Genomic DNA, 27443 nt, shown 5'->3' with positions numbered 1-27443 from the left:
TTCAACCACTGGAAAAATACATTGCCCGTCTAATTTATTGATGCCTCTCATAAATATATAAACCCTCAGATCTTCCCTCATCTTCCGTTGCTCCAGAGAAAACAGCAGAAGTTTCGCCAACCACTCGCTACAGCACATGCCCTCTAATCCAGGCAGCATCCTGGTAAACCCCTTCGGCACTCTCTCCAAAGCCTCCACATCTTTCCCATCATGAAGTGATCAGAACTGTGTGCAACACTTCAGATGCGGCCGAAGTAAAGTTTTAGAAAGCGGCATATAACACCCTAAATTTAAAATGAAAGCTTTAAAACACATGAAGGATAAAAAGGGCAAAACACTTTTTGTGTTCTGTCGATGTATATTATTCTATAATCTCTCTGCTCTACCCATCAATTGTTTCTTCGTGTTCTCTTCCGGTTTGACTAAAATAATGTAACATTTCGGAACAAAGATGCAGCTTAACAATCCTAAGCTTGATGCTAAAATTGCAAAGATTTCCACAGCGACCGTGTACTTCCCGGGAGTGCTTACATACGCTGGAATGAATGTTATCCACACTGCAAAAAAGATGAGCATACTGAACGTTATAAACTTAGCCTCGTTAAACTTGTCCGGTAATGCTCTGCCCAAGAAGGCTAAGATCAAACATACGCACGCCAGTAGCCCGATGTAGCCGAAGACGCAGAAGAAAGCAACAGTGGAACCCACAGCACATTCGAGAATAATCTTTGAACTTTGGTATTTGGTGTTTTTGGACGGGAATGGAGGTGAAGTTAGTAGCCAGATCACACACACAATAACTTGAATCAATGTGGAGAGAAGGACGATGGATCTCTGCTGTGTAGGCCCGAACCATTTCATCACATTGCTAGACGGCAAGGTGGATTTGAAGGCCATCAGGACGACCAAGGTTTTGCTGAGAATGCAGGAAATGCACAGCACGAAGCTAATCCCGAAGGCAGTGTGACGCACTGCGCACGACCACGGTGACGGCTGCCCAATAAACGCAACGGAACACAGGAAGCAGAGAATTAACGAGACCAACAGAAGGAAACTGAGTTCCGAATTGTTGGCCCTAACAATGGGCGTGTTTATGAAATATAGGAACACAGCCGCGACAGCTCCCGTGATGCAAGCCCCAAACAGGGACATGGCCGCGAGTATTACTCCCATGCTGTCGCGAAAAGAGAGGAACTCGATCTGTTTGGCAACACAACGGTCTCTTCGATCATTCGACCAGTAATCCACAGGACACTTGATACATTCTGTGGAACCTGAGGATGGAAAATACAATGTGATCAGTTACAGTGGGAGGGTGTTACCCGATCATTCTTGGCATACAATCGGCCCTAATTCGATCAGTGCACTTTACCTGTCTGATTGCTAATCTCTCCGTCAGAACACGGTAAGCAATCGAAGCAGCAGACGGGCTGACCTTGTCGAGCTCCCTTTCTTGTACCTTTAGCGCACGGTTCACTGCAGACAGATACTGGAACCTGTGGAGACAGAACATCGTACACTAAGCGACACACTTATTGCGCAATCGCAGGACATGTCACTTTTTTGTGAGTTTAACTTCCCAGGATTGAAGATTATCTTTATCCGGTAGATGTGCGGTAATAGGATACTGGTCAGCGTCAAGCTTTGGAGCGCAGGTGACCCGGGTTGTGTTCCCGCCGGTGTCTGTAAGGAGTTTGTTTATCCCGTGTCTGGGTGGCTTTCCTCCGGGTGCTCCGGTTTCCTCCCACATTCCAAAGGCATACAGTTTAGCATGTTAATTGGGCAGCTGTGTCTAATTGGGTGCCGCGGACTCGTTAGGCCGAAAGGGCCTGAATGTACCGTATCTCGAAATACAAAAAAACATTTTCGTCATATGTATTCATCTGTATGAGGAATTTGCTGTGGTGCGTTGGCACAATAGGCAACAGCATTGTACTTGATCTGTACTTGAGTCTGTACTTGATATGGTATTGAGAAATTAACCTGGTCACGTGTCAGATCTGTCGGTGTGAGGGCACTTTGGAAGTCGTGATCACAACTCCGTCTCCTTTACCATCGCGCTGGAGAGAGATGGGGGCAGACAATTTTGGAAATCATTTTATTGGGCTCGGGGGAAATATGATGCTGTTAGGTAGGGACTTGAGAACATAAATTGGGAGCAGATGTTCTCAGGTAAATGAACGGCAGAAATGTGGCAAATGTTCAAGGAAAATTTGCATGGCGTTCTGCATTGATATATTCCATTGAGGCAGGGAAAAGATGGTAGGGTAAAAGAACCATGCTGTACAAAGGATGTAGAGAATCAAGTTAAGACGAAAAGAGAAGCTTACAAAAGGATAGAGAAACTAGGTACTGACAGAAATCCAGAAATTTACAGGGTTGCCAACAAGGAGTATAGCAATGAAATTAGGAGAGCTAGAAGGGGCCATAAGAATAGGACCAACCAGGTGCAATAGTGGAAAAATGTGCATGGAGACGGAGGAGGTCGAAACGTTGTCAATACCTCTTCCCATAGATGCTGTCTGGCCTGCTGAGTTCTGCCAGCATTTTGTCTTTTTACTTATACTCAATACTTTGATTTATAAAGGCCAATGTACCAAAAGCTCTCTTTACGACCCTATCTACCTGTGGCGCCACTTTTAGGGAATTATATATCTGTGTTCCCAGATCCCTCTGTTCTACTGCACTCCTCAGTGTCCTACCATTTACCTTGTATGTTCTACCTTGGTTTGACCTTCCGAAGTGCAATACCTCGCACTTGTCTGCATTAAACTCCATCTGCCATTTTTCAGCCCATTCCTCTAACTGGTCCAAATCCCTCTGCAAGCTTTGAAAACCTTCCTCACTGTCCACTACAATTCCAGTCTTTGTATCATCAGCAAATTTGCTGATCCAATTTGCCACATTATCATCCAGATCATTGATATAGATGACAAATAACAATGGACCCAGCACTGATCCCTGTGGCACACCACTAGTCACAGGCCTCCACTCAGAGTAGCAATCCTCCACTACCACTCTCTGGCTTCTGCCATTGAGCCAATGACTAATCCAATTTACGACCTCTCCATGTATACCTAGCGACTGAATCTTCCTAACTAACCTCCCACGCGGGACCTTGTCAAAGGCTTTACTGAAGTCCATATAGACAACATCCACTGCCTTCCCTTCATCCACTTTCCTGGTAACTTCCTTGAAAACTCTAATAGATTGGTTAAACATGACCTACCACGCACAAAGCCATGCTGACTTTTTCTAATCCTCCACTACCACTCTCCGGCTCCTCCCATTGAGCCAATGTCTAATTCAATTTACTACCTCACCATGTATACCTAGCGATTGCATTTTCTTAACTAATCTCTCAATGCCGGATTTGCGTTTCAGATTTTAGGATTTCTCCCTGTTTAGAAAGTATTCCGCACATTTATTTCTATGTTCTGTGTTCTAACAAAAACATTGAATGCTTATAAGAAAAAAGTTTTGTGAAAAATATACCTTTAAAAGTACCGGTATGTAATAAATGTACACAAATGCATAAATATCATCATGCATTTAAAATGTAAACATATTATAAAACGTGGTTTGAATTGTGTCCAGTGCATGCAATAATGGTGAAACTGACAGATGGGAGATGAAGGGCTAGCGAGATTATTCAGATCAGATTAATTGCATATGGGAATAAACTCATAAGTTGATGAAAGTTTTTTTGTTAATAGCCTCATCACTCTTTCCAGCAGAAACTGTAGAAGAGTTTGCTAAGTGCGTAATCTCCACGATGAATCTTTCTTGCCCGCTTGTCGTGGGAACGTACACTTCCTGTATCTGCCTCAGTTACTTCCTCTGGCAGTTCGTTCCACATATTGACCTCCCACTGGATAAGAAAAACAAGCTCCTCAGTTCCCTGTTCAATCCTTTCCCTCGCACATTAAACCTCTGCTCTTTAGACATTACCGTCTGGTTTTGTGCAGCATCCTCCCATAAAATAGTACTTCGACAATAAACTGTCAGCTCCACAGAAAAGAGCATAGACTGCAGTCTGTAATCAAAGGTTAAAATTTCACGGATGAGAGCTGAGATCGGGGGGGGGGGGGTGATGGTCTGAGGAGGTGGAGGGTGTCTAGGGAAGATATGGTGGACGAGGATGGAGATTTCGTAGATACAGGAGTTGACGGTGGGGCCTGAGAGTCGTGAGGGGAAAGTAGCAACTGGGGTTCCCGCGGCAGCGCCTGAAGTCTATGTCTGGATGTGCTGTCTGTGAAATTCCAGGTTGGAATCAAAGTTAGATGTTGCGCAGTTATCCATTTGCAGGTGTCCAGGTCTGTTGGAACCTGCTTATCGTCGGTTGAATTGCGGTTCTGAATCTGTTCAGGGTCATTGGAACTGGCTTTGACGATGTTCAGAGCCGTCGGGGCCGAGGAGAGATTCGGAGAGATTCGTAATCTGGGGACATCCAGGGTGTCGAGGTCCAAGCGTGAGGCAGCAGGGATTGCAGCCCAGGGGCGTAGATGGCCGTCGGCTCTGAAGACGACGTGTTCTGACGTCTGCAGACAAGCGATCTTCTGACCCTTGCTGGACGCGAGGAAGGCGAAGAACCAGTGACTAAAAGCTCGGCTCCGGCGGAGGACAAAGTATTGGAGAGATCCATTGCTTTCAGTCGCCGGTTGTTCGCCTTCCTGGCGTCCAGCAAGGAGGAGAGAGAACCCTGGATCTGCGGGAGCGACTCGGAAAGGACCACTAGATTTCTCTGCATGATGGAAAGAGCGGTGGGTGCATGGAATGCACTGCCTGCAACGGTGGTGAACGTAGATGCAAAAGGGGCGGTTTAGAGACTCTTTGATAAGTACATGGAGCTTAGAAAAATAGAGGGTTATGCGGCAGGATAATTCTAGGCAGTTTGTAGAGTAGGTAACATGGTCGGCACAACATTGTGGACCGAAGGGCCTGTACTGTGCTGTAGATTTCTATGTTCTGTGTTCTGGAATCTGGAGGAAGCATCAGTGGGGGAAGCAGTCAATTGAATGTGAGTACCTGGGGTCCTCAGAGGCTCCAAATCGACAAGTTTGAAAACTGATCTGCAAGCCATATGGTACAACTTGGCGGTGGAGACAAATCCCAGGAAGGTTGCATGGCTGTGGTAACGGGTCTAGATGAGACCATGGTCGAAGAGGCGGAGGGCAGCAGAGATCACAGAGGGGGAACAGTGAGAGTTTAATTGAACTTCAGTCTAACGTAAGATTTATACTTCTTCAGGGTATGCATCTCTCGTAGAGAGTTCGTAGTACGAGTAATATCACAAACTCGAGGAAATCTGAAGATGCTGGAAATCAAAAAAGCAACACACACCGTGCTGGAGGAAATTAGCAGGCCACTGGGCATCCATGGTCAGTGAGCAGACGACGTTTTGGATCGAGAGCGCACTCCAACACTGGAAAGGAAGGGAGAAGTCGGGTTAAGAAGGTTGGGCAGCGGGGAGGAAGAAGTACCTGGTGACAGGTGATAGGTAAAACTGGGAGAGAGGAGTGGGTGAAGTACAGAGCTGGGAAATTGATTGGTGAAAGAGATCAATTGCTGAAGAAGGGGGAGTCTGATAGGAGAAGATGGAAGATCTGGGAAGAAAGGAAAGGTAGAGGAGCACAAGATGGGGTGATGGGCAGGTAAGGAAATAAGTTCAGAGAGGGAAAGAGGAATGGAGAATGGTGAAGGTGAGGAGGGCTGGCAGTGCAGCAAGTTCGAGAAATCGACGTTCATTAGGTGGGCTGTTTACCCAGACGGAATGTAAAGTGAATAAATTTTTCTCGGGCTTCCAGCTGGGTACGACGTTTCAATTATAGCCGACGTTTCAATACGAAGCATTGCTTCCTCACCAGCCTTTTTCCGAATATAAGGTGATGCTCCTCCAACCTGCGTGACCTCATCCTGACCGCAGAAGAGGCCATGGACTGACATGTCGGAATGGGAAGTAGAGATAAAATGGGCGGCCCCCGGGAGAAACTACTTTTCTTTCGGACGGAGCGAAGGCGCTCGGCGAAGTGGACACTAACTCTGCTCAGGTTTCAATGATGTACAGGAGGCCACGCCGGGAGCATCAAATACAATAGATGACCCCGAACAGTCTCAGAGGTGAAGTGTCGCCTCAGCTGGAACGACTGTCCGAGGCCCTGAAATAGTCAGAAAGGAGATGTAGAGACAGGTATGGCGCTTGTTCCGCTTGCAAGGATAAGTACCAGGAGGGAGATCAGTGGAGAGGCACCAAGCAGATAAGGACGTCGCGTCGGGAGCGATCCTCACAGGAAGAGGAAAGGATGGAGGGGGGAGTGGTGGTCGAGCGAAAGATGTGGGATCCCGTTGGAGATGGTGGAGAATTACATGTTGGATGCGCAGGGTACTGGCCTGCTAGGTGAGGACAAAAGGAACCTTATCCTTGTGTGGCGGCGAGAGGATGGGGTGCAGACAGATGTGCGCGAAATGCGATACGGGTGTGGGCGGAATTGATTGCAGAGGATGAGAAGCCCCTTTCTTTGAAGGAGGACATTTCGGTTGTTCTAGAAGAAAAAGCCTCATCCTGAGAGCAGATGCGGCAAAGACGGAGGAACTGAGATGGCATTTTTACAAGTGAACGTCGGGAAGAGGTATAGACTAAGTCATCTGTGAGAGTCAGTGGGTACGAGTATCAATTATATTAGAATTAAAAATATATCAGCAGATAGAGTGTCTCCAGAGATAAAAACATAAGTACGTAAGAAATAGGTGCAGAAGAAGGCCATTTGGCTCATCGAGCCTTCCCCGCCATTTAATAAGATCAGTGCTGATCTGCCTGTAAACTCAGCTCCATCTACCTGCTTTCCCCATAACCGTTAATTCCCTTTCTAAGTAAAAACCTATCAAACCGTATCTTAAATATATTTAGTGAGGAAGCCTCAACTGCTTCCCTGGGCAAAGAATTCCACAGATTCACCACTCTCTGAGAAAAACAGTTTCTCCTCATCTCCGTCCTAAATCTTCTCCCCTGAATCTTGAGGCAATGTCCCCTCATTCTAGTCTCACCTACCAATGGAAACAACTTTCCTACTTCTATCTTATCTATCCCTTTCAATATTTTGATGGAGGCAGAGAGATCAAGAAAGAGGAAGGAGATGTCGGTAATGAATTAAGTAAGTTTGAGGGCAGAGTGGAAGTTAGAGGCAATTTTGATGAAATCGACGAGCCCAGCATAATGCAGGAAGCAGCACCAATGCAGTCGTCGATGCAGCGTAGGAAGAGGTGGGGAGCGACGCTGGTGTAGGCTTGGAACATGGACTGTTCCACGTAGCCGATACAAAGCAGGCAAAGCTGGGACCAGTACCGGAGCCCATGGCTACACGGTTAGTCTGGAAGTCAGGGAGCTTAAACAACTTTCTGAAGCGTGTGAACTGTCACGGATGTATGTAGGAAGCGAGTATAGTCGCCACGGTCGCCACGGACAAGATGTGCCGAAGGTCCCGTTTCAGTGCGGCAGAGATTTATAGTTTGCATCACGTATTTTGCTTTGCAACTTATGCCCAGAAAGCAGATTATGACCGTAGTTTGATTTGGATTGTAGTGAGGAAGTTTCTGTCGAAGCTCTGGTACGTTGCTGCAGAACAACCTCATCTGTGTGCCCCGCGGCTGCAGTGACGTCTATAATTATGTATTCTGGCAGGTGTGCTGAGTGAGCGGATTGTTTCGTCTTACATAAACCTCAACTTGAGAAAAGGATTAAAAATTCCAACCCACACCAAAATAATGCGGGGAGCATTGTATTGTACACTTAATATTTAAGGAACAGCTTCTTTCCGTCCACCGTCAGGTTTCTGAATGGACAAGGAACTGGTGAGCATTACCTCATTATTTTTCCCTCTGTTTTTGCACTACTTTTTGAATTATATACATATCTTATATTAATATTTTATCATCATACATAGCAATGAACATTAACTCAGTATGTTTTGATCTTTTGTCTTACACTGCGTATTATATATACCGATCTCAGTAAACAAAATAGCTTTATAAAAGCAACAGAACAATCATTTTAACTTATGTCCATGATAAAAACTTGAGTTCCTTACATTGTGTCCAGATCCGTGCCAAACGATTTCACTTTCCTCTAAGATAAATTCGTTCCCCGCAGGCAGGGCAGCATCGTAATATCCAACTTTAACCAACTCCAGTGAACCGTCCACTCGTCCTTGCCAGTTTATCACGTCATAGGAAGCAATGGGATCTCCATTCTCATCAAAGCTTATTTGTTCTCCGAACTGATTGGTGAAGCGGACCTCCCGAAGATAGTGCAACAGCTGCAGATACAATAACATTCACTAAATTAAGCCTTTTACTCAACGAATAATGCTTAATATCTAAAATAATTATATTAAACCAGGTTCCTTTAGACTGGAGTTTAAAACAATGCACTCATCTGTACTTGACAGACAGCAATGAATATTACATTCATTTTTCACTTGTACAGTGCATCGAAACATCGAAACATACAATGAAATACGTAGTTTGCGTCAAGGGCCAACACAGACCGAGAACGTGCTGGGGAAAACTTCAAGTGCCGCCTGGCTTCCGAAGACAACATAACATGCCACTACTTACTAACGCTTACCCACCAGTAAGGCTTTTTGGAAAGTGGGAGGAAAATGGAGCACCCGGAGGAAACCCACGTGATCCGGGGAGCATAGACAAACTCGTTACAGGCAGCGGTGGGATTTAAATCCGCGGTACTGGAGCTGTAAAGCTTTAGGCTAACTATTGTGGTTCTGTGCCGCCCCGTACCGAATAGAATTGATTCTTAATCCCTGATCCTTGAATTGAACCCCAATAGATTTTACAGCGGGCAATGTAAAGCATTCCTTCACCTCCACGCTGAACCGCTACTGTACCGCTCCATATATTTTCTTGACTATTATGGAAACTACTTTTAGCCAGACGGGAATATTCTGCTAGTTGCTCACCTGCCAGGGTAAAATGTTTGATTTTTGGCCACAGGTTTTGTTCACAAAGGGTCCGTTTCCGTCTGTACACGATTGTAAATTATGAAGAGCGTGCGCCACAGCGTACACAGCTTTATACACGTTGTAGGAGATTCTCAACTGCGAAACGTCAGCATATGTATTTTCCACCGTCTCTAGACTCTCTGAACCGTTGCACAGTTTGTTTGAAGAGAACGACGCGTTTCCGTACAGAATCTGATTTGACAATTTTGGACTGCAGCCAAAAACATCCCGCCACAGTTCATCCACAAATGGGTGGTTTGGTGCCGAGGACGGATGGAGTTTGACCAGAAACTGTCTCAGACCAGGAATTTCCTCTTTCCTGATCGCAAACCCGATCGCTCCAAAAAATATTTCACGGGTTTCCCCTGACCATAGATGGGCCGATGTTATCCAGCCCTCGCTCGCTATGAGCTGAATGTCAGTAATGTTCTGTAGACGCATTTCCTTCACCAAAGACATCGTGTCGCTTTCAAAAGTGAAAACTAATACCACTTTGGCAGAGGACTTTTGCATCGTCGCTGTCACTTGCATCAGTTTAGACCTGCTACTTGCAGGAGAGATAAATTCAATAAAAGCGATGCATGTCTCAAACTTAGAAACTTCTTGAATAAACGATAATATCGCGAATCGACCATATTCACTGTCTTCAGCGACAATCCCGATCCAAAGCCACTGGAAGCGCTGTACAAGTCTGACCAAGGCTTTGATTTGAAAGGCATCACTAGAAGCAGTTCTGAAGAACGTTGGAAACTCTCTCTTGTCACTTAGGCAGGTACAGGAAGAAGAATAGCTGATCTGGAAGAGAAAACACATGTTACTCAACACATTTAGAACAGTTCACAAACATCTGAGAGTCATTGATCCGACTTCGGGGTAAAACAACTTGGTTGTGCACAATTTTCCATTAGTCTGTCAGAGAAAATTCGGCTAGAAGCAAAGCCTGAAAAAGAGCTATATATTTAAATATTAAAATCATTTTGTTGAAATATTAGCTTTAAAGATATTAGCTTTATTTCTCACATGTACATCGAAACATACAGAGAAATGCTTCGTTTTCTGTCAAATCAACTTCACGGGGTTGCACTGGGGGCCGCCGTAAGCGTCGCCGCGCTTAGGGTGCCAACATTTCATGCTCACTTCTCACTAACCACAACCGACAGGCCATTGGGCTGAGGGAGCAAATCGGAGCACCTGAAGAAAACATTCGTTTGGAGTCAAACATTTAAGAGAAAGCAGCAGATTAAACCAAGACCAGTCCTGATGTCGGGTCTTGGTTCGAACTATTGAATGTGTATTCCCCTCCATAGATGCTGCCGAACTCGTCAAGTCACTGCAGCATTAGCTGTGCGTTCCGGTGTGTGAGAATCTGTTGCGTTTAATATATTAAGGCAACATCTTTAACATTGCAGAACATCTCCAATCTTTTCAGAGATTAAACTGCACCTTGCGGAACTGAAAACTAAAATATCCCATTTCTCCACATAATTATATATTAATTATAATATATAATTCTTATATATTATATAATAATTATACACTACATTCTTATATTTGAATGCGTGCAGTATACGGAAAAGATAGATGGACTTGCAGCACAGTTAGAGACTGGTACGTATGACATTGAGGGCATCACTGAATCGTGGCTGAAAGAAAATTATATCTAGCAGTTTAACGGCCAAGGATCCAGTTTTTAGGCGGGGGAGGGTGTATGGCTCTGCAGACAAAATAACCAGAAATGAAATCACTAGAAATAGATGACAGAGGTGTTGAATCATCGTGGGTAGAGCCAAAAAATTGCAAATGTAGCCCTGATGGGAGTTATATGCAGGGATGGGTTCTACAAGTTACAGCAGGAGACAGAAAATGAAAGTCCTAAGGGCAATGTTACAACTGTCATGCGGGGATTTAAATATACAGGTATATTGTGAAAATTGAGTTGATGCTGGAGCACAAAAGGAGGATCCATAATTGATTATGGAATAGTTTTGGAAAAACGGAAAATTTCAAACGTCACTCCCTTCAAGAAAGGAGAGAGGCAGGAGAAAGGAAATTGTAGGTCAGTTAGTCTGACCTCAGTGGTTGCGAAGGTGTTGGAGTCGATTTATAAGGATGTGGTTTTGGGGTATTTGGGGACAATCTTGACAAATCTTTTCAAAAAATAAAAAGCAGGACAGACTAAGGAGAATCTGCGGAACCTGTGTACATGGATTTTCATAAGCAAAGAGTGAAAATAAAGGGTGTCTTTCCTGGTGAATAGAGGGATTCCACAGAGATCTGTTATGGGACCGTTTCTTATTACGCTATATGTCAATGATAATGATGTCGGATTGGATGGTTCTGTGGAAATATTTACAGACAATACGAAGATAGGTGGAACGGCAGGTAGTTTTGGGGAAGTAGATTGGCCACAGAAGGACTTAGACGTATCAGGAGAATGGGCAAAGAATTAGCAGATGGAATACTGTGTCGGAAGTACATGGTCATGCACTTTGGTAGAAGAAGTAAAACCATAGAAAAGTGTCTATATGGAGAGTAAATTCAAAAATAGATCCATAGAACCATAGAAGACTAGAGCACAGTACAGGCCCTTCAGCCCTCCATGTTGTGCCGATCCATATAATCCTTAAAAAAAGTACTGAGCCCTCACTACCCCATAACCCTCCATTTTTCTTTAATCCTCATCCATGTCCCTGTCAAAGAGGCTCTTAAATACCCCTAATGTTATAGCCTCCACCACCATCCCTGGCAAGTCATTCCAGGCACTCACAACCCTTTCTGTAAAAAACCTGGAGTGCTTTATGGTCCGATACTGGCCAATTGCCATACCACACTGAGATGCAGTTGGTGAGTATGCTCTCAATGGTACAGTGGTAAAAGTCCGTCAGTATTCTGGGACAGAGGTGAGCTTTCTTGATGCTCCGCAGGAAATAAAGGCGCTGTTGCGCCGTTTTAATCAGGATGGAGGAGTTCAAGGACCAGGTGAGATCCTCGGAAATATGGGCACCAAGGAATTTGTAGCTTGATCTGCACTACAGCTCCGTTAATGTAGATGGGGACATGGATGTGGCTCCTAGCATGCCTGAAGTCCACAAAGATCTCTTCGGTCTTCTGAGTGTTAAGGGCCGAGTTGCTGCACCACGCAGCCAGGTGCTGGACATCGTCCCTGGAGGCCGTCTCGTCATCGCCTCTGGCCAGGCGAACCACCGTGGTGTCGTCTGCGAACTTGATTGGAGTTAGAACCATGTACAGGAACGCAGTTATAGGTGAAAGAGGAGTACAGAAGAGGGCTCAGCACACAGCCTTGAGGCACTTCGGTGTTCAGGATGAGAGTGGAGGAGAAGTTTTCTAAATTAACAGATTGGGGTCTGTTAGTCAGAAAGTCTAAGGATCGGTATGTAAAAGCATGTTTGTAATGTTGAGGCTTTATAAGGCAGTTGTGAGGCCTCTCTTGGAATATTGTGAACCGCTTCGGGCCCGTTATCTAAAAGCGAGGTGCTGATATTGCATAATGTTCAAAGAAGCTTCAGGAAAATGGTTCTGGGATTGTAAGACTTGAAATCTGAAGAGTGTTTGATGGGTATGAGCGTGCCCGCGTTAGAATTATACAGAATGAGGGGTAACCTCGTTGAAACCTAACGAATGCTGAAGAGCCCAGATAGAGTGGATTTGGAGAGGATGTTTTCTATGGTGATAGAGTCTAGAGTAGCCTCAGAGTAGACGGGCTTTTTCAGAACGGAAACGAGGAAACGAGTTTTAGCCAGAGAGTGGTGAATCTGTGGAATTCGTTGCCACAAGTGGCGGTGGAGGCCAAGACACTAGGTCTAATTAAGGCAGAGGCTGATAGATAATAGAATACTCTGGGCATGAAGAGATATCCGGCCAAGACAGGAGACTGGGACTGAGAGGGTAAATGAATCAGTTAGGATGAAGTGGCGGAGATGACTCGATTGAACAAATGGCTTAATGTTGTTCAACTATCTAATGGTCTTGCGGACCCCTTCCACTTGGACAAGATAGGTTTAAGCGGAGGCACTAAAAGGAAAGACTGAGAAGGAAACGTCTGGTTTTAAGACAGATCTCTGCAATGTGAAAGTTTTTGTGTGGTTAAAATGAGTTTTACTTTTGACCGGTCACCAAGAACGAATAGATACCGCAGAGTTCCTGTGGAACTGCAGGCGATACCACGGCAGCGCTGGGGTTGAGTGGTGGCTGTTGAGGAATGAAATAAGGCAAATCACACATCCAAAATGTTAGAAGTTGTTAAACCCACAAGCAATGACAGTAAATGTGTACAGTTATGATAGGTTAAGACATCCGTCTGCGTGTCAGGACATTATCAGCTGCGTAGCGAATGACATGAAATGCAGATAAAATTAGCAAGTGGTTCGCTGGAAAGTGAATCCGCGAACGTTTCGGATTCAAGTACTTTTTTAAGATAACTCGAAAGATAATGCAGTTACGGCTAGTGTAGAGATCTGTAGGCTACAACGGGACATTGACATGATCCAGAGCTGGATCTGGAAGTGGCAGGAGGAGTTCAACCTAGAATTTTTCTAACAATGCAAGTTGCAGTTTGCCCTTAGTGGGAGGAAAATAACCCTCGACAGTAAAGTGTCACCAAATTATTCTACGTGCTTCAAAGCAGACAACGCAGATTAATCTTGTCACTAAGCTCCGCCTACTCATACTTCGCGAGAGAGCATTCAACAGTCTACAATAAATTAAGGAATCCTACCAGGCCGACATTGAACGGCGCCAACAGGCGGGAAGCAACAATTGATTCCGAAGACGCGGCATCGCCCACAACAATAGCCACTGCTGGGAGTGCTGAGCAAGTGTAGCTGGATTCAGGTTCATCGTCCTGGTTCAGTAACTGCAGGACTCCTTTGAGCGATTCGGAATGTGCATGGCAGCTATCAAAGATCCTATAGCCGAGAGTTATATTGGGAAGCAGCTCTGGATTCCTGTTTATCTCGTCAATTGCGAAGATCATCGTCTGCGCCCAACGGAGCTCCCCTTGCCGGAATCTAGTAAATATAGTAAGAGATATGACAGCATTTTGGAGAGACATGCAAAATATTAGTCAGTCCACACTGTCAGAGCACTATATGCAATTCTGCTCTTCTCGTTACTGGAAGGTCACGGTTGTAATATACAGAATGGAGAAGAGATTCAGTGGATTACAGTCTGGAATAGAGCGCCATAGTTAAAAGGGGAGATTGGATGGTCTGCGTTTATTCTTAGTGGAATGGAGGAGGATGAAGAGTGACCTTGCGGATGTCTGCAAAATTCTGAGCATCTCTCCTCAGATCATCAGTATTTTCCCAAGGCAGGGGAGGCTAAATCTAGACGGAACAATTTGAGCCAAGAGGGGAGAAATGTTAAAGGAGATTGGAGTGTCAAGAATTTTAAGTGGAGTGTAGTAAGGCCCTGGACTGCAGTGCTGTACTCTCCTGTAGTTCAATGATTCTATGAAATGAAGTTTGAAGTGAACGTGAGATGAAGAGTGCAGGGAACACAGTTTGTTTGCATTTGCACATTGGTTATTTATCCGGTTTATTATCTGCAGGATTTCATTAATGTGTCTTTTTATTTACTGTGAATGCCCGTTTGGAAGCGAATAAAAGTGTTGTATATAGTGGCATATATGTAATATGTATTTCGGGCAGGTGGAACTCATTAGCCTCGGAAGGCAGTCCATCTAGGAGAGGGAAACTCTGATATCAAACCTCCGCCGCCTTGTGGCCATACCCACTCATGGGAAAGGCTTCGGGAGTAAATCCTGAGGACAAATCCGCAGCTGGAGACCCTAACGCAGTCCCGACGCTGCCTTCACCCTCGCTCTGGCAACTCCTGCGACGACACTGGTGCAAAGCTGTACCGGCCCTTGCCTTCTCTTGGACCACATCGGTGGCGTGGAGAGGGGAGACTTGCTGCTTGGGCAACTGCCGGTCTTCCATACAACCCTGCCCAGGCCTGCACCCTGGAGAGACTGAAGCAAGATATTCCAAGCGAAGTTCCAGAAGAAGAATTCCTGACATTCCTCGTGAGACCAACCAATGCCATCCATATAGTGGCATAAATGTATTTTGACAATAAACTTACTTTGAACTTTGATTATGAATAAGGCAATAGAATGCTTCAATGGATACTTACTAGGACGCAGCACTGCAGTTTAATAACCCCTTAAAAGAGAGAAAACACGTGTTAAACCCGAAATCCTTATTTGTAGAAGTTCTAACCTATTCATTCTTTCCAGAAAGGTGAAGTCCTCCAGAGCCCATAACATCTTTCTAAATTTTCTTCATTCTCTTTCAAACTTATTTGCAACATTCCTCAAGGTAGGTTACAAAAATTGCACAAAATTTTCTAAATCTGGCCTGAACAATATTTTATACAATTTCAACATACCATACTATCTCTTGTACTCAATACTTTTATCTGTGAAAGACTATACACCAGCTTTCGTTACTACACTATCAACCTGTGACGCTCTTGTCAATGAATTATGGACCTGTATTCCGAGATATTTTTGATCTACCACAGAGCCATTACATTCTCTGTGTAAGACGATCCTGGTTGGTCCTACCGAAGTACAATACATCAATTCATATTCATCTACACTAAATTCTGTCTGCCATTTTCAGCCCCTTTTCCTAACTGGTTCAAATCCCGCTTTAATCCATGAGCCACCCACCCCCCCCCCCCCCCCCCCCCCACACACACACACACACACGCGCGCGCACACACACACACACACACACACACACACACACACACACACACACACACACACACACACACACACACACACACACACACAATGCTCGGAAAACTTAGCAGGCGAGGCAGTATCAATAGAAAAGTGTAAACAATCGACGTTTCTGCAAAGACCCTATATCAGGATTCTCAGTCAGGACTTTTCACTCTTTGTGTCTTGCTTGGATTTCCAGAATCTGCATATTTTCTCGTGTTTCCCTTGCAAGCCGTGATAATCTTCTTCACTGCTCAGTACATCGCAGATCTTGTCGTGGAGTTGTGTCGCAACAACGACCTTGCATGCGACGTCAGTAAGTCGAAAGAGCTGATTGTGAACTTCAGGAAGGGTCAAACGAAGGAACAAACGAAGGATCTTTACAGAGGGATCAGAAGTAGAGAGGATGAGCAGTTTCAAGTTCCTGGGTGTCAAGATCTCTGAGGACCTATCCTGAGGCCAACATGTCGATGCCATTTTAAAGAAGACAAGAAGGCGACTATAATTCATTAGGAGTTTGAAAAGATTTGGTATGTCAACGATACACTCAAAAACATCTATAGCTGTACCGTGGTGTGCATTCTGACAGGCTACATCACTATCTGGTATGGGGGAAGGGATGCTACTGCACTGAACCGGAAGAAGTTGCAGAGGGTTGTAAATTTAGTCCGCTGCACATTGGGTATCGCCTACAAAGTACCCAGGGCATCTTTACGGAACAGTGATAGTAAGTCAGCGACCTTTATCAAGAACCTCCATCACCTCGGGCATGCTGTTTTTTCTCTGTTACAATCAGGTAGGAGGTACACACTCAGCGATTCAAAAACAGCTTCTTCCCCTCCGCCATCCGATTCCTAAATGGACATTGAACCCGTGAACATGACCTCACTTTTATATATATTATTTCTGCTTTTTTGCACAATTATTAACCGATTCAACATACGTACACTGCAATTAATCTATCTATCTATTTATTTATTTTTCTCTTTTTTTATTATCAACGAATATTCAGGATAGAGTGAAAACTCTGGAATATAAAGCGAGAATATTGTCAGATCATTCTCCTTTAACAATGACAATGATGATGGATAAGGAAGAATCGACTTATAGATGGAGATTTAATTCAATATTATTAAAAGGTCAAGATTTTTGTGATTTTATGAAAAACAGATTCAATTATTTTGCATACAAACTTTTATTCAGTTGATGATAAATTTGTATTATGGGAAGCGATAAAACATATTTGAGATGTCAGATAATAAGTTATACTTCTAAAATTAAGACGGAACATATGGTAGAACTAAACCAACTGGAAAAAGAGATTACAAAATTAGAAAAAGAATCTCAAAGGCATATGACAGAAGGAAAACGAAGACAACGTCAATAAGAAGCTACAATATAATACGCTTCAGAAGACATATCGAACAGAAAAAGCAATTATGCGAACTAAGCAGAGTTAGGTGAGAGATCACTCAAGATTCTTGCCTGGCAGTTGAAAACAGAACAGGCTTCTAAATCGATAAATGCAATTAGAACAAGTGCAAATAAAATTACTTATAAACCTTCAGAAATTAACGAAACCTTTAAATGTTTTTAGTCTGAATTATATCAATCGGAATCACAAAATGATGTTAATGAGATAGAAAGATTTTAATCACAAATAATTCTCCCAAAATTGAGTTTGGAAGAACAGAAGGGATTAGATATGCCTTTTACATTAAAAGAGGTTGAAGAAGCTTTAGGATCACCTCAGAGTAATAAATCTCCAGGAGAGGATGGTTTTCCACCTGAATTTTACAAAATGTTTAAAGATTTACTAATTCCTCCATTTATGGAGTTAATACGTCAAGCGGAAAGAACACATGTACGTCCAGAATCTTTTTTGACAGCGATTTTAATAGTGTTGCCAAAAAAAGGATAGAGCTCCTTTAAAACCAGCATCATATAGGCCTATTTTTTTGTTGAATACGGATTATAAAATAATAGCAAAAATTTTATCTAGTAGATTATCTAAATATTTTCCAAAATTAATACAAATGGATCAAACAGGATTTTTAAAAAAATAGACAATCGGTACACAATGTAACTCGGTTACTTAGTATAATTTATTTCGCATAAAATAGGGAGGAAATAGCTTTGGCAGTAGCTTTGGATGCAGAAAAAGAATTTCATCGATTGGAATGAGATTTTGTAAAAAGTATTGGAAAAATATGGGTTAGGAGTACTTTTTATAAACTGGATTAAAACCTTAAGTACTAATCCCAACGCTAAAGTATTGACAAATGGCCAAATTTCAACACCATTGCAGTTAAAAAGGTTAACTACACAAGGCTGTCCATTATCACCTGCTTTATTTGTACTGGCGATAGAACCATTAGCTGAATTAATTAGAACTGATTCAGATATTAAGGGTTTTAGAGTTAATCGGGAGGAATACAAGATTAATTTATTTGCTGATGATGTTTTGATCTATTTATCAAACCCATTGCATTCGTTGCGTAAGTTATCTTCTAGAATGGAAGAATATGGGAAAGTATCAGGGTATCAAATAAACTGAGATAAAAGTGAAATTTTACCCCTTACTAAAGGAGACTATAGTCAATGTCGATTAGCAACTCAATTTAGATGGCCGATAAATGGTATAAAGTATTTAGGTATAAGAGTTGAGAATGATATAAAGAATTTATATAAATTAAATTATTTATCCCTATTGAAAAAATTCAAGAAGATCTTGATAAATGGATGATGTTACCAATAACATCAGTGGGTACGGTTTATGCTGTAAAATGAATATATTTCCTAGATTACAGTATCTATTTCAAACACTGCCAATAAAATTGCCGCAAAAGTTTTTTCAAGAGCTAAATAAATGTGTGAGGAAATTTCTTTGGAAAGGTAAAATGTCAAGAATATCGTTGGAAAGGTTGACATGGAAATTTGACTTAGGAGGGTTCCAACTTCAAAAGTTTAAGAATTATTGCAAAGCAAATCAAATTAAATTTATTGTATCTTCTTTTGAAAAAGAAAAACCGGCATGGATTAGAATAGAGTTAAATAGGATAGGAGGTAAACACATGCGAAGATTTTATATATAAATAGGAACCTAAATGGATACGGGAAAGAAAGAATTTCCTATATTAAAACATTTGATTGATATATGGAATAAAATAAATGTTGCTGATGAAATAAAGAAATCTTTATTAGCAAGGAGACCTCTGATTCAAAATAGACTTATTACTTTTACAATGGATAATCAACTTTTATATAATTGGTACCAAAAAGAGATTAGATGTATAGCAGACTGTTATGAAGGATGTATATTGATGTCATTGGAAAAATTAAAGAATAAATATAAAATATCAAATAACACTTTTTTTTTGTTATTTTCAATTAAGGGCTTACTTAAGAGATAAACTGGGTCAAACAATCTTATTGCCGAAACCTAATGAAATTGAAACTTCAATTCAAAAATGAAAAACTAAAAAAACTTCTTTATGTATAATCTGATTCAAAAACAGACACTTAAACAAGGAATCCATAAATCGACAAAAATGGTAAACGGATTTGAATATTAGTATTGATGAAACAACTTGGTCAAGACTATGTCTTGACAGTATGACAAATACAATAAATGTTCGACTCAGATTAGTACAATATAATTTTTTTACATCAATTATATATTACACCACAAAAACTAAATAGATTAAACCCAAACTTATCTGATCAATGTTTTCGATGTAATCAAGAAATTGGTACTTTCTTACATTCTACTTGGTCTTGTTTCAAAATTCAACCTTTTTGGATAAATTTAAGAGTTTTATTGGAACAAATTATTGGAACACAACTTCAACATAATTCAATATTATTTTTATTAGGTGACATTGAAGGGATAAAACTGAAACTTAAATTGAATATATATCAGAAAGAATTTATAAAAATTGCATTGGCAGTAGCCAGAAAGGCTATTGCAGTTACTTGGAAATCGGATTCGTATTTAAGTATGGATCATTGGAATAATGAAATATTTAGCTGTATTCCACTTGAAAAAAATGCTTATAATTTAAGGAGTAAAGTAGATACATTTTTGAGTATTTGCTGCTCTTATTTACAAAAGATAGGATTGTATATATAGGTACTCCGATGATAAAGATGTTGGTCCTCTGGGGAAAGAAACAAATACATATATTAAATTTGTTTTGAATCCCATGGAGCATGTGGAGACCTTCCGATATCCAGGCAGTTTTTCTTTCTTTTTTCTTTCCTTTTTTTCTGTTGTTTTTAGGTAGGGCTATGTACTTATGAAAGGTTAAAGGGAGGGGGAGGATAAATATTATTATAGATATTATTCTACGTAATTAAATAGAAAATTGAATAAAAAATTAAAAAAAGTTTACTGATAACGACATTTTTATCCAGATCGTTAAGGTTAGGGCTATGGTAAGGGTAAGACAACAAAAAACAACAGACCTTATACCGATCGCTGCGCCACTACACTAGTGACGGACCTCCATTTAGAGTTGCAACCAGCTACTTCAACTGTCCAAATCCTCCCACAAAGATAATGTCGATTTCAGTTTACTACCTCAAATTGAATGCCGCGTGACTAAATCTTGACCAACCTCACAGGTGGTGCCTTGTTAATGCCCTGTAAAAGTCCATGTGTAGACTATCCACTGCTTTGCCTTCATCAACCCTCCTGGTAACTTCCTTGAAAAACTGCACGATTGGTTACACATTAGCTACCGCACACGAAGTTATGCTGATAATCCTTAATCTGTTCAAGTCTATCCAAGTACTTATATATCCGGTCCCTTAGAATACCTTCCAATAACCAGCTTATAGTTTCCTGCTTTATGTTTAGAGCTTTTCTGAAACAACAGAACACCATTGGCTATCCTGAAAACCACCATCATCCCACTAATGAAGATGTAAATATCATTGCTTGTGCGCTGGAACTTCTGCACGTTTCTCTTTCAGGGTCCGAGAGAACACACTGTCAAGCCCTGGTGATTCATCCATCTTAGATTGCCTAAAGAAAGCAAACACATACGGCTTTGTTCCCGAGTTCTGATCACCCGACTTACGAACGACTCGTACTTCCGAATGGCCTGCCATAAAGCCTATTTTATTAAAAATTCGCCGGCTCGAAGAAGGAGAACGCCGTCCGCCATTTTAAGTCAGATCACGTTGCCGTTAACACTGTGTTGAGCAGTGTAACTTTGAATTTGGTTTAAATTTTTCTTAGCAAGATTCACCCTGATTCCATTTTTCCATTCAGCACTGCCCCCACTTGTCCCATTTAACCGGTCTCAGTGCGAGTGGACGTTAGCACCCGGGGGAAGCTCAGGACCTGCCGAACGCGGCTGCTGCTGAATCAGCAGTGTTTCTGTTCCGTGGATAGAAAGCAATCACAATTGAAAATAAAGTGGAAATCGTAAAGCGATCAGAAAGAGGTGAAATGCCATCGGTCATTGGAAAAGCGTTAGGCTATAGTCGGTCAACGATCGGAACAATTTTAAAGAATAAGGTGAGAATAATGGAGGATGTGAAAGGCCCTGCCCCGATGAAAGCTACAATTATTATAAAGCAATGCAGTGGTTTAATTAATGAAATATATATGTTTCTTAAGTGTTTTATACGCATAGAAAGGTGAAATATATACGATATACTGACAATTGTATGACTAACTGAGGCTAAATAATACTGGATGTACCTATTCGGACTTACATACAAATCCAACAAAGACTGACTTAGGAACTGAACTCGCTCGTAACCCGGGGACTGCCTACATTGAAGTTGCCTTACTTCTATAGACATTGTGACCATATCCTTAGTAAATACAGACACAAAAATATATATTTAATATCCCTCAGCGTCTCTTTTGATTCCATGCGTAGATTGCATTCTGATCTTCAAGAGGAACAACTTTATCGCTTGCAACCCTTTTCTTGTTAGCACACCTCAGAACCCCCTAGGATTATCCTTCAATTGCCTGTTAAGGCAACATCATGACTTCTTTTAGCCCTCCTGATTTCTTTCTTAAGTGTTATCTTGCATCTCTATACTCCATAAGCACCTCATATATTCCTATCCATCTATACGTGCTATGTACCTGCTTTTTGCTCTTAACCAGAACCTCGATATCTATTAAAATCTAGGTTGTCTTTTATTTTGATAGGCACATACAAGGTCTGTACTGTCAAAATTTCATTTATGAGGACCCCACTTACCAGGTACACTTTTGACAGCGAACAGCCTGCCCGAATCGACGCTTTCCAGATCCTTTCTGATATCATAAAAATTGACCTTTCTCCAATTTAGAATCTGACCTCGGGACGCAAGCTTATTTTTTTGCATATTGACTTTGAAAATAATGGCACCGTGATCACGAGATGGAAAGTGCTCACCAGCACAATCTTCTGTCACCATAAGTCCATACAACATAGAAGCAGAAATAGGCAAATCAGACCATCGAGTCTGCTCTGTCACTCTATCATGGCTGATCCCGGATCGCACTTAACTCCATACTTCTGCCTTCTCTCCGCAATTTTTGATTCCCTGACCGATCAGAAAACTATGAATTTCTGCCTTAATTGTACCCACGGACCTGGCGTCCACCCGGTGTCTGTGGCAGAGCATTTCACAGATCCACCTTCCCTGGCGAAAAGAAAATCTTTTTAACTCTGTTCCACAATGTCGCCCTCGAATTTAAGGCTGTGCCCTCTAGTTCTGGACGACTCCATCAGAGGAAGTATCCTCTCCACTTCGACCCTATCTAGTCATTTGAACATTCAATAGTCCTCAATGAGATTCACTCGCCCCCACACCCCGCCCCGTGTTCTTCTAAATTTCAGAGTACAGGCCCAAAGCTACTAAACGCTCCTCATATGCCAATCCCCCCATTCTGGAATTATCCATAAGAAACTCTTTCGGACTCTCTCCAATGATAACACATTATTTCTCAAATAAGGGGCTCCAAACTGATTACAATACTGCAGGTGCGGCCTGACTACAGTCTTATGAATGCTCGGTATTATCTTCATGTCTTTATATTCTATCCCCCTTGAAATAAATGCCAATGTGGCATTTGCTGTTACCACAGCCTCAACATGTAAATTACAGTCTCCGAAGTCCCTCTGCACCTCTGGTGTTTGAAGCTTCTCTCCATTTAGATAATAGTCCGCACGATTGTTCCTTTTAACAAAATGCATTATCATACATTTCCCAACACTGTATTCCATCTGCCACTTTTATGCCCATTCTTCCAATTTGTCTGAGGCCTGCTGCAATCATATTGCTTCCACAGCACTCCCTATCTTCCCCCACCCATCTTCATATCATCCGCAATCATTGTCTCAAAACCATCCATGGCATTATCCAAATTATTGACAGCAATGTGAAAATTTACTGTCCCAATTTTGACCTTAAGGAACAGCACTAGTCACTGGCAGCCAGCTAGTAGAGGGTTCCTTTATTCCCACTCGCTGCCTTCTGCCTTTCAGCCATTCCTTTATCTACACCAGTATCTTTCCTGGAACGCCAGAGGTTTTTTTTTTATCTTGTTAAGCAACGTCATGTGTGGCGCCTTATCCAATGTCTTCTGAAAATCCAAATAAATAAAATCTACTGCCTTTCCTTTGGCCACCCTGCTTGTTACTTTCCCGAAGAGTTCTAACAGACTTGTGAGGTAAGATTTCCCTTCACAGAAACCATGCTGACATGGACATATTTTATCATTGGTCGTTAAGTACCCCGAAACCTCGTCCTTAATAATATACTCCAGCAATTTCCTAACCACTGAGTTTGGGCTATCTGGCCTATAATTTTATCTCTCTTGTCTTCTTAAAATGTGGAGCGGCTTATGTAATTTTTCAGTCTTCCGGGACCCTGCCATAATCAAGCATTTTTGAAAGATCATGACCAAAACATCTGGTAGCTCTTCAACAACTTTTCTCAAAACTCTGTCATACAATCCATCTGAACCATGTGACTTTCCCCACCTTCAGATCTTTCAGATTACCTCGCAATTTTTTCTTTGTAATAGCAATTACGCTCACTTTTGCTCCCTGATACTCACAGACGATTGGCACACAGTTCGTGTCTTCCACAGTGCAGACTGATGTAAATAGCCCATTAGGTACATCTACCATTTCTTTATTCCCACCCCACTCCCATTACTACCTAAATATCAGCCCTCACTTCCCTTTTAGTCTTTATATAACTGAAGATATTAGTATCCCCCTTTATATTATTGGCTAGTTTGCCCTCATGTTTCGTCTTTTCCCTCCCTAGAGCTTTTGTAGATGCAGTTTGTTGGATTTTGAAGGATTCCCAATCATCCAACTTCCCACTCAATTTTGCTACGTTTCCCTAACTTCCCTTGTCAGCCATGGATGACTACCCGTTCCATTTGAGAACTTCATTTCCTGGGGATCATATCTATCCTGCGTCCTGTGAAATATTCCAAGAAGCCATCATCCCCGCTAGTATCATCGTCCAATCCACCTGGGCAAGCTCGTCTCTCTTACCTCTGCACTTCCCTTTATTCAATTGCGGTACTGGTACATGTGACTTCTGCTTCCCCCTCTCAAATTACAGTATAAATTTAATTATATTATGATCACTTGCCCTTTCTAGTTCCCCAATAGCAGATCAAGTATCACATACTCTCTCGTTGGGTATTCCATGTGCTGATTAAGAAAACTTCTTGAACACATCTGAAAAATTCTAGCCCATATAGTCCTTTTATAGCATGTGATTCCCAGCTAATATGTGCAAAGTTAACTCACGGCCGTGTCAGTGAGAACATATTGGGGAGCTCGACTTGTGAGGCGTTATGGTTGGAACTGAGTAGTAACAGCCTATGCTTCTTGCAACAGTCAGCACTCTCCCTACAAATGTGCTCATTTAAATCCATCGGATTGCTGCATAGTCTGTATCCCATTAACGTGGTGATATCATTATCTATTACAGGTACTCCTTTCCAACTACAACGCCCCACTAGGCGATTTCTCCAGTCTGTCCTGACTGAGCACTGCTGTGATATTGTCCTTGACTAGGAACCCCTCCCTTCATCTCTCCCGCTGTGTGGCTTCTAAAACAACGGAGTCTCGTTGAGCTTCCAGTCCCAACCCTCCTTCAGTCAAGTCTCACAAATGACTACAGTATCATAACTCCGGTTTCTACGATGCCACTGATAAGATTTGTAACATGTTGCAGCATTTGACATTCATTTATTTAGAGTTGTATTTTTTTGTTATCTATCTATCTATCTATCTATCTATCTATCTATCTATCTATCTATCTATCTATCTATCTATTTATCTATCTATCTATCATTACTTACTTTATTTAGTGGTACGTCGCGGGGCGGTACCGTTCAGAAAACCAGCGATTTCAATCTAGCTAATAAAATTTACAATTTACAATAACCAATTAACCTACTAACTGGTGATCTTATTAAAGTTGGAGGAAACCAAAACAGCCCGCACGCATCCCAGGGAAGAAGTACTCAGACCTTTCAGACGGAGACGGGGGTGAGCTCCGAACTCCGAAGCCCCGAGCTGTAATAACCACTCGCTAAGTGCTAAACTATTGTATTCAGCTGTTAATCCCGCTCTCGCTAGGTGCTGCTTCAAATGACGATACATTTTCATGGCAACTTCAGAATTATTTGAGAAAGAATATTGCAGCATACCAGTGAATCAAATCGTGAGGGGAGGAGTTTAATATAACTGACCAATTTACTTACTGAAGGCAACGGACCGGTTGAGGTTGAAATCGGAATGTATTATACACTGGAGCCGTTCTAAAATGTATGGGGAATAAACCTCCCAGCATGACATCGCCGAGTTGAGAAACGCCGCGACTGAACTTTCCTCGCAGTTTGCACATTGGTCCTGTGGCAGAATCGGCTTTTTTGATTGAGAAGAGAAATAATAGTCTCCAAATCGAAAGAAACTGCATTGCAACGGTAATGAACAACTTTTCGAAACACACTCACAATATTATACAGATCCTCTGAAGAGTACCTGTTTATATACCCATTGGTAAACAAGGATTGCAGATGTGATTGAATTCTAGCTGCCGGATAAAATCATCCAACCAGAATAACTGGAGGAAATTTTTGTTTTCTTGATAAACAGGTGTGGAGTGAGACGTAAATCAGAGAGGTTTGTGCATGCCGGAGGCAACGTGTCCACGGATTTTTAGATTTTAATGAAATTTTCTATGATTAATATGAAAGTTGTTACCTCAGCGAATAAGGAATTTTGGAGAACTCTCTATAGGTGCCCTTTACACAAAACATTCAATGCTAAAACCAAAGGGAATGACGTTTGAGAATTCATCCATCTGACGCTATTGTCATTATTGTCTTCAAGCTATAAGAAGTTGTCAGTTGTCAAAGAGCATTCTGCAGAGTCGTCAGGCAATAATGACAATTAAAATGCAGTTAATATTACCAAACGCGGGACGGACGCACATTACCTGAGTGAAGTCTTTTCCATTAATGTTCCCTTCAAAAATATTTAGCCTTTCACCTTGAACCCGTGTCATCTACTTGTTGTCTCAGCCAACGTCTGTGGAAACAGCTTGCTCATATTTACTCCATATTCTACTCATAATTCTGTATTCCTCTGTCAAAATATCTCCTCATGCTAGTGTCCAAATTTCACTACTCAGTTAAGGCTAAAAGACTATAAGACATAGCACGAACTAGAATCAAAATCAGAATCAAGTTTATTAGCACCGCATGTGATGTGAAATTTGTTAACCTAGCAGCAGCAGTTCTAGGCAATATATAATCTAGCAGAGAGAAAAAAAATAAAACATACTATTAAATAAACAAGTAAATCAATTACGTATATTGACTAGATGACTAAAAGGTACAAAAACAGAAATACAGTATATTGAAAAATGTGAGGTAGTATTCAAAGGTTCAAATTATATTCAGGAATCGGAGGGCAGAGGAGAAGAAGCTGTTCCTGAATAGCTGAGTGTGTGTCTTCAGGCTCTTGTATCTCTTAACAGTGAGAACAGGGCATTCCCTGGGTGCTGGAGGACTTTAATAACGAACACTGCCTTTCTGAGACACTGATCTCTAAAGCTGTCCTCGGTACATTGTAGGCTGATGTTCAAGATGGAGCTGACGAGATATACAGTCTTCTGCAGCTTCTGTCGGCTCTGTGTAGTATCCCCTCCATACCAGCCAGTGATGTAGCCTGTCAGAATGCTCTCCACGGTACAACTACAGAAGTTTTCGAGTGTATTTGTTGACATGTCAAATCGCTTCAAACTCCTGATAAAGTATAGCCGCTTTCTTGCTTTTTTTATGACTACATCAATATGTTGGGACCAGTGTTCCTAATGCAATCTCCTGTTAGGAAACTAGGTAGAACAAGTGACGAAAGTGTGTGTAGGGGAACACTGGTTCCAGTGATCATAAGACCATTTGTTACAACTTGATCATGGATAAAGATAGATTTGGTCCTCGGGTTGAAGTTCTAAACTGGAAAAAGGCAAAATTTGAAGAAATGAGAAAGGATCTAAAAAGTGTGCTTTGGGACAGGTTGTCCTCTGGCAAGGATGTAATTGGTAAGTGGGAGGACTTCAAAGGATAAATTTTGAGAGTGCAGTGTTTGTATGTTCCTGTCAGGGTTAAAGGCAAAATGAAT

General features: G+C 41.9%; 1 protein-coding gene across 1 annotated transcript; it reads right to left on the bottom strand.

Moving 5' to 3' along the window:
- Positions 1-25807, bottom strand: LOC132406195 (extracellular calcium-sensing receptor-like). The gene is made up of 6 exons (XM_059991519.1): positions 25520-25807; positions 13750-14041; positions 8973-9809; positions 8085-8312; positions 1373-1496; positions 1-1274 (listed from the first exon to the last, which is right to left on the bottom strand). Exons 1-6 carry the CDS (start codon positions 25732-25734, stop codon positions 367-369), a joined length of 2604 nt encoding a protein of 867 aa, XP_059847502.1. The 5' UTR covers positions 25735-25807; the 3' UTR covers positions 1-366.
- Between the last annotated feature and the right edge of the window lie 1636 nt (positions 25808-27443).

Source organism: Hypanus sabinus, chromosome 2 (assembly GCF_030144855.1).
Source record: "Hypanus sabinus isolate sHypSab1 chromosome 2, sHypSab1.hap1, whole genome shotgun sequence".
NCBI lineage: Eukaryota > Metazoa > Chordata > Chondrichthyes > Myliobatiformes > Dasyatidae > Hypanus > Hypanus sabinus.
The sequence above is the reverse complement of the archived record's forward strand: the minus strand, read 5'-3'. Positions and strand labels throughout refer to the sequence as shown.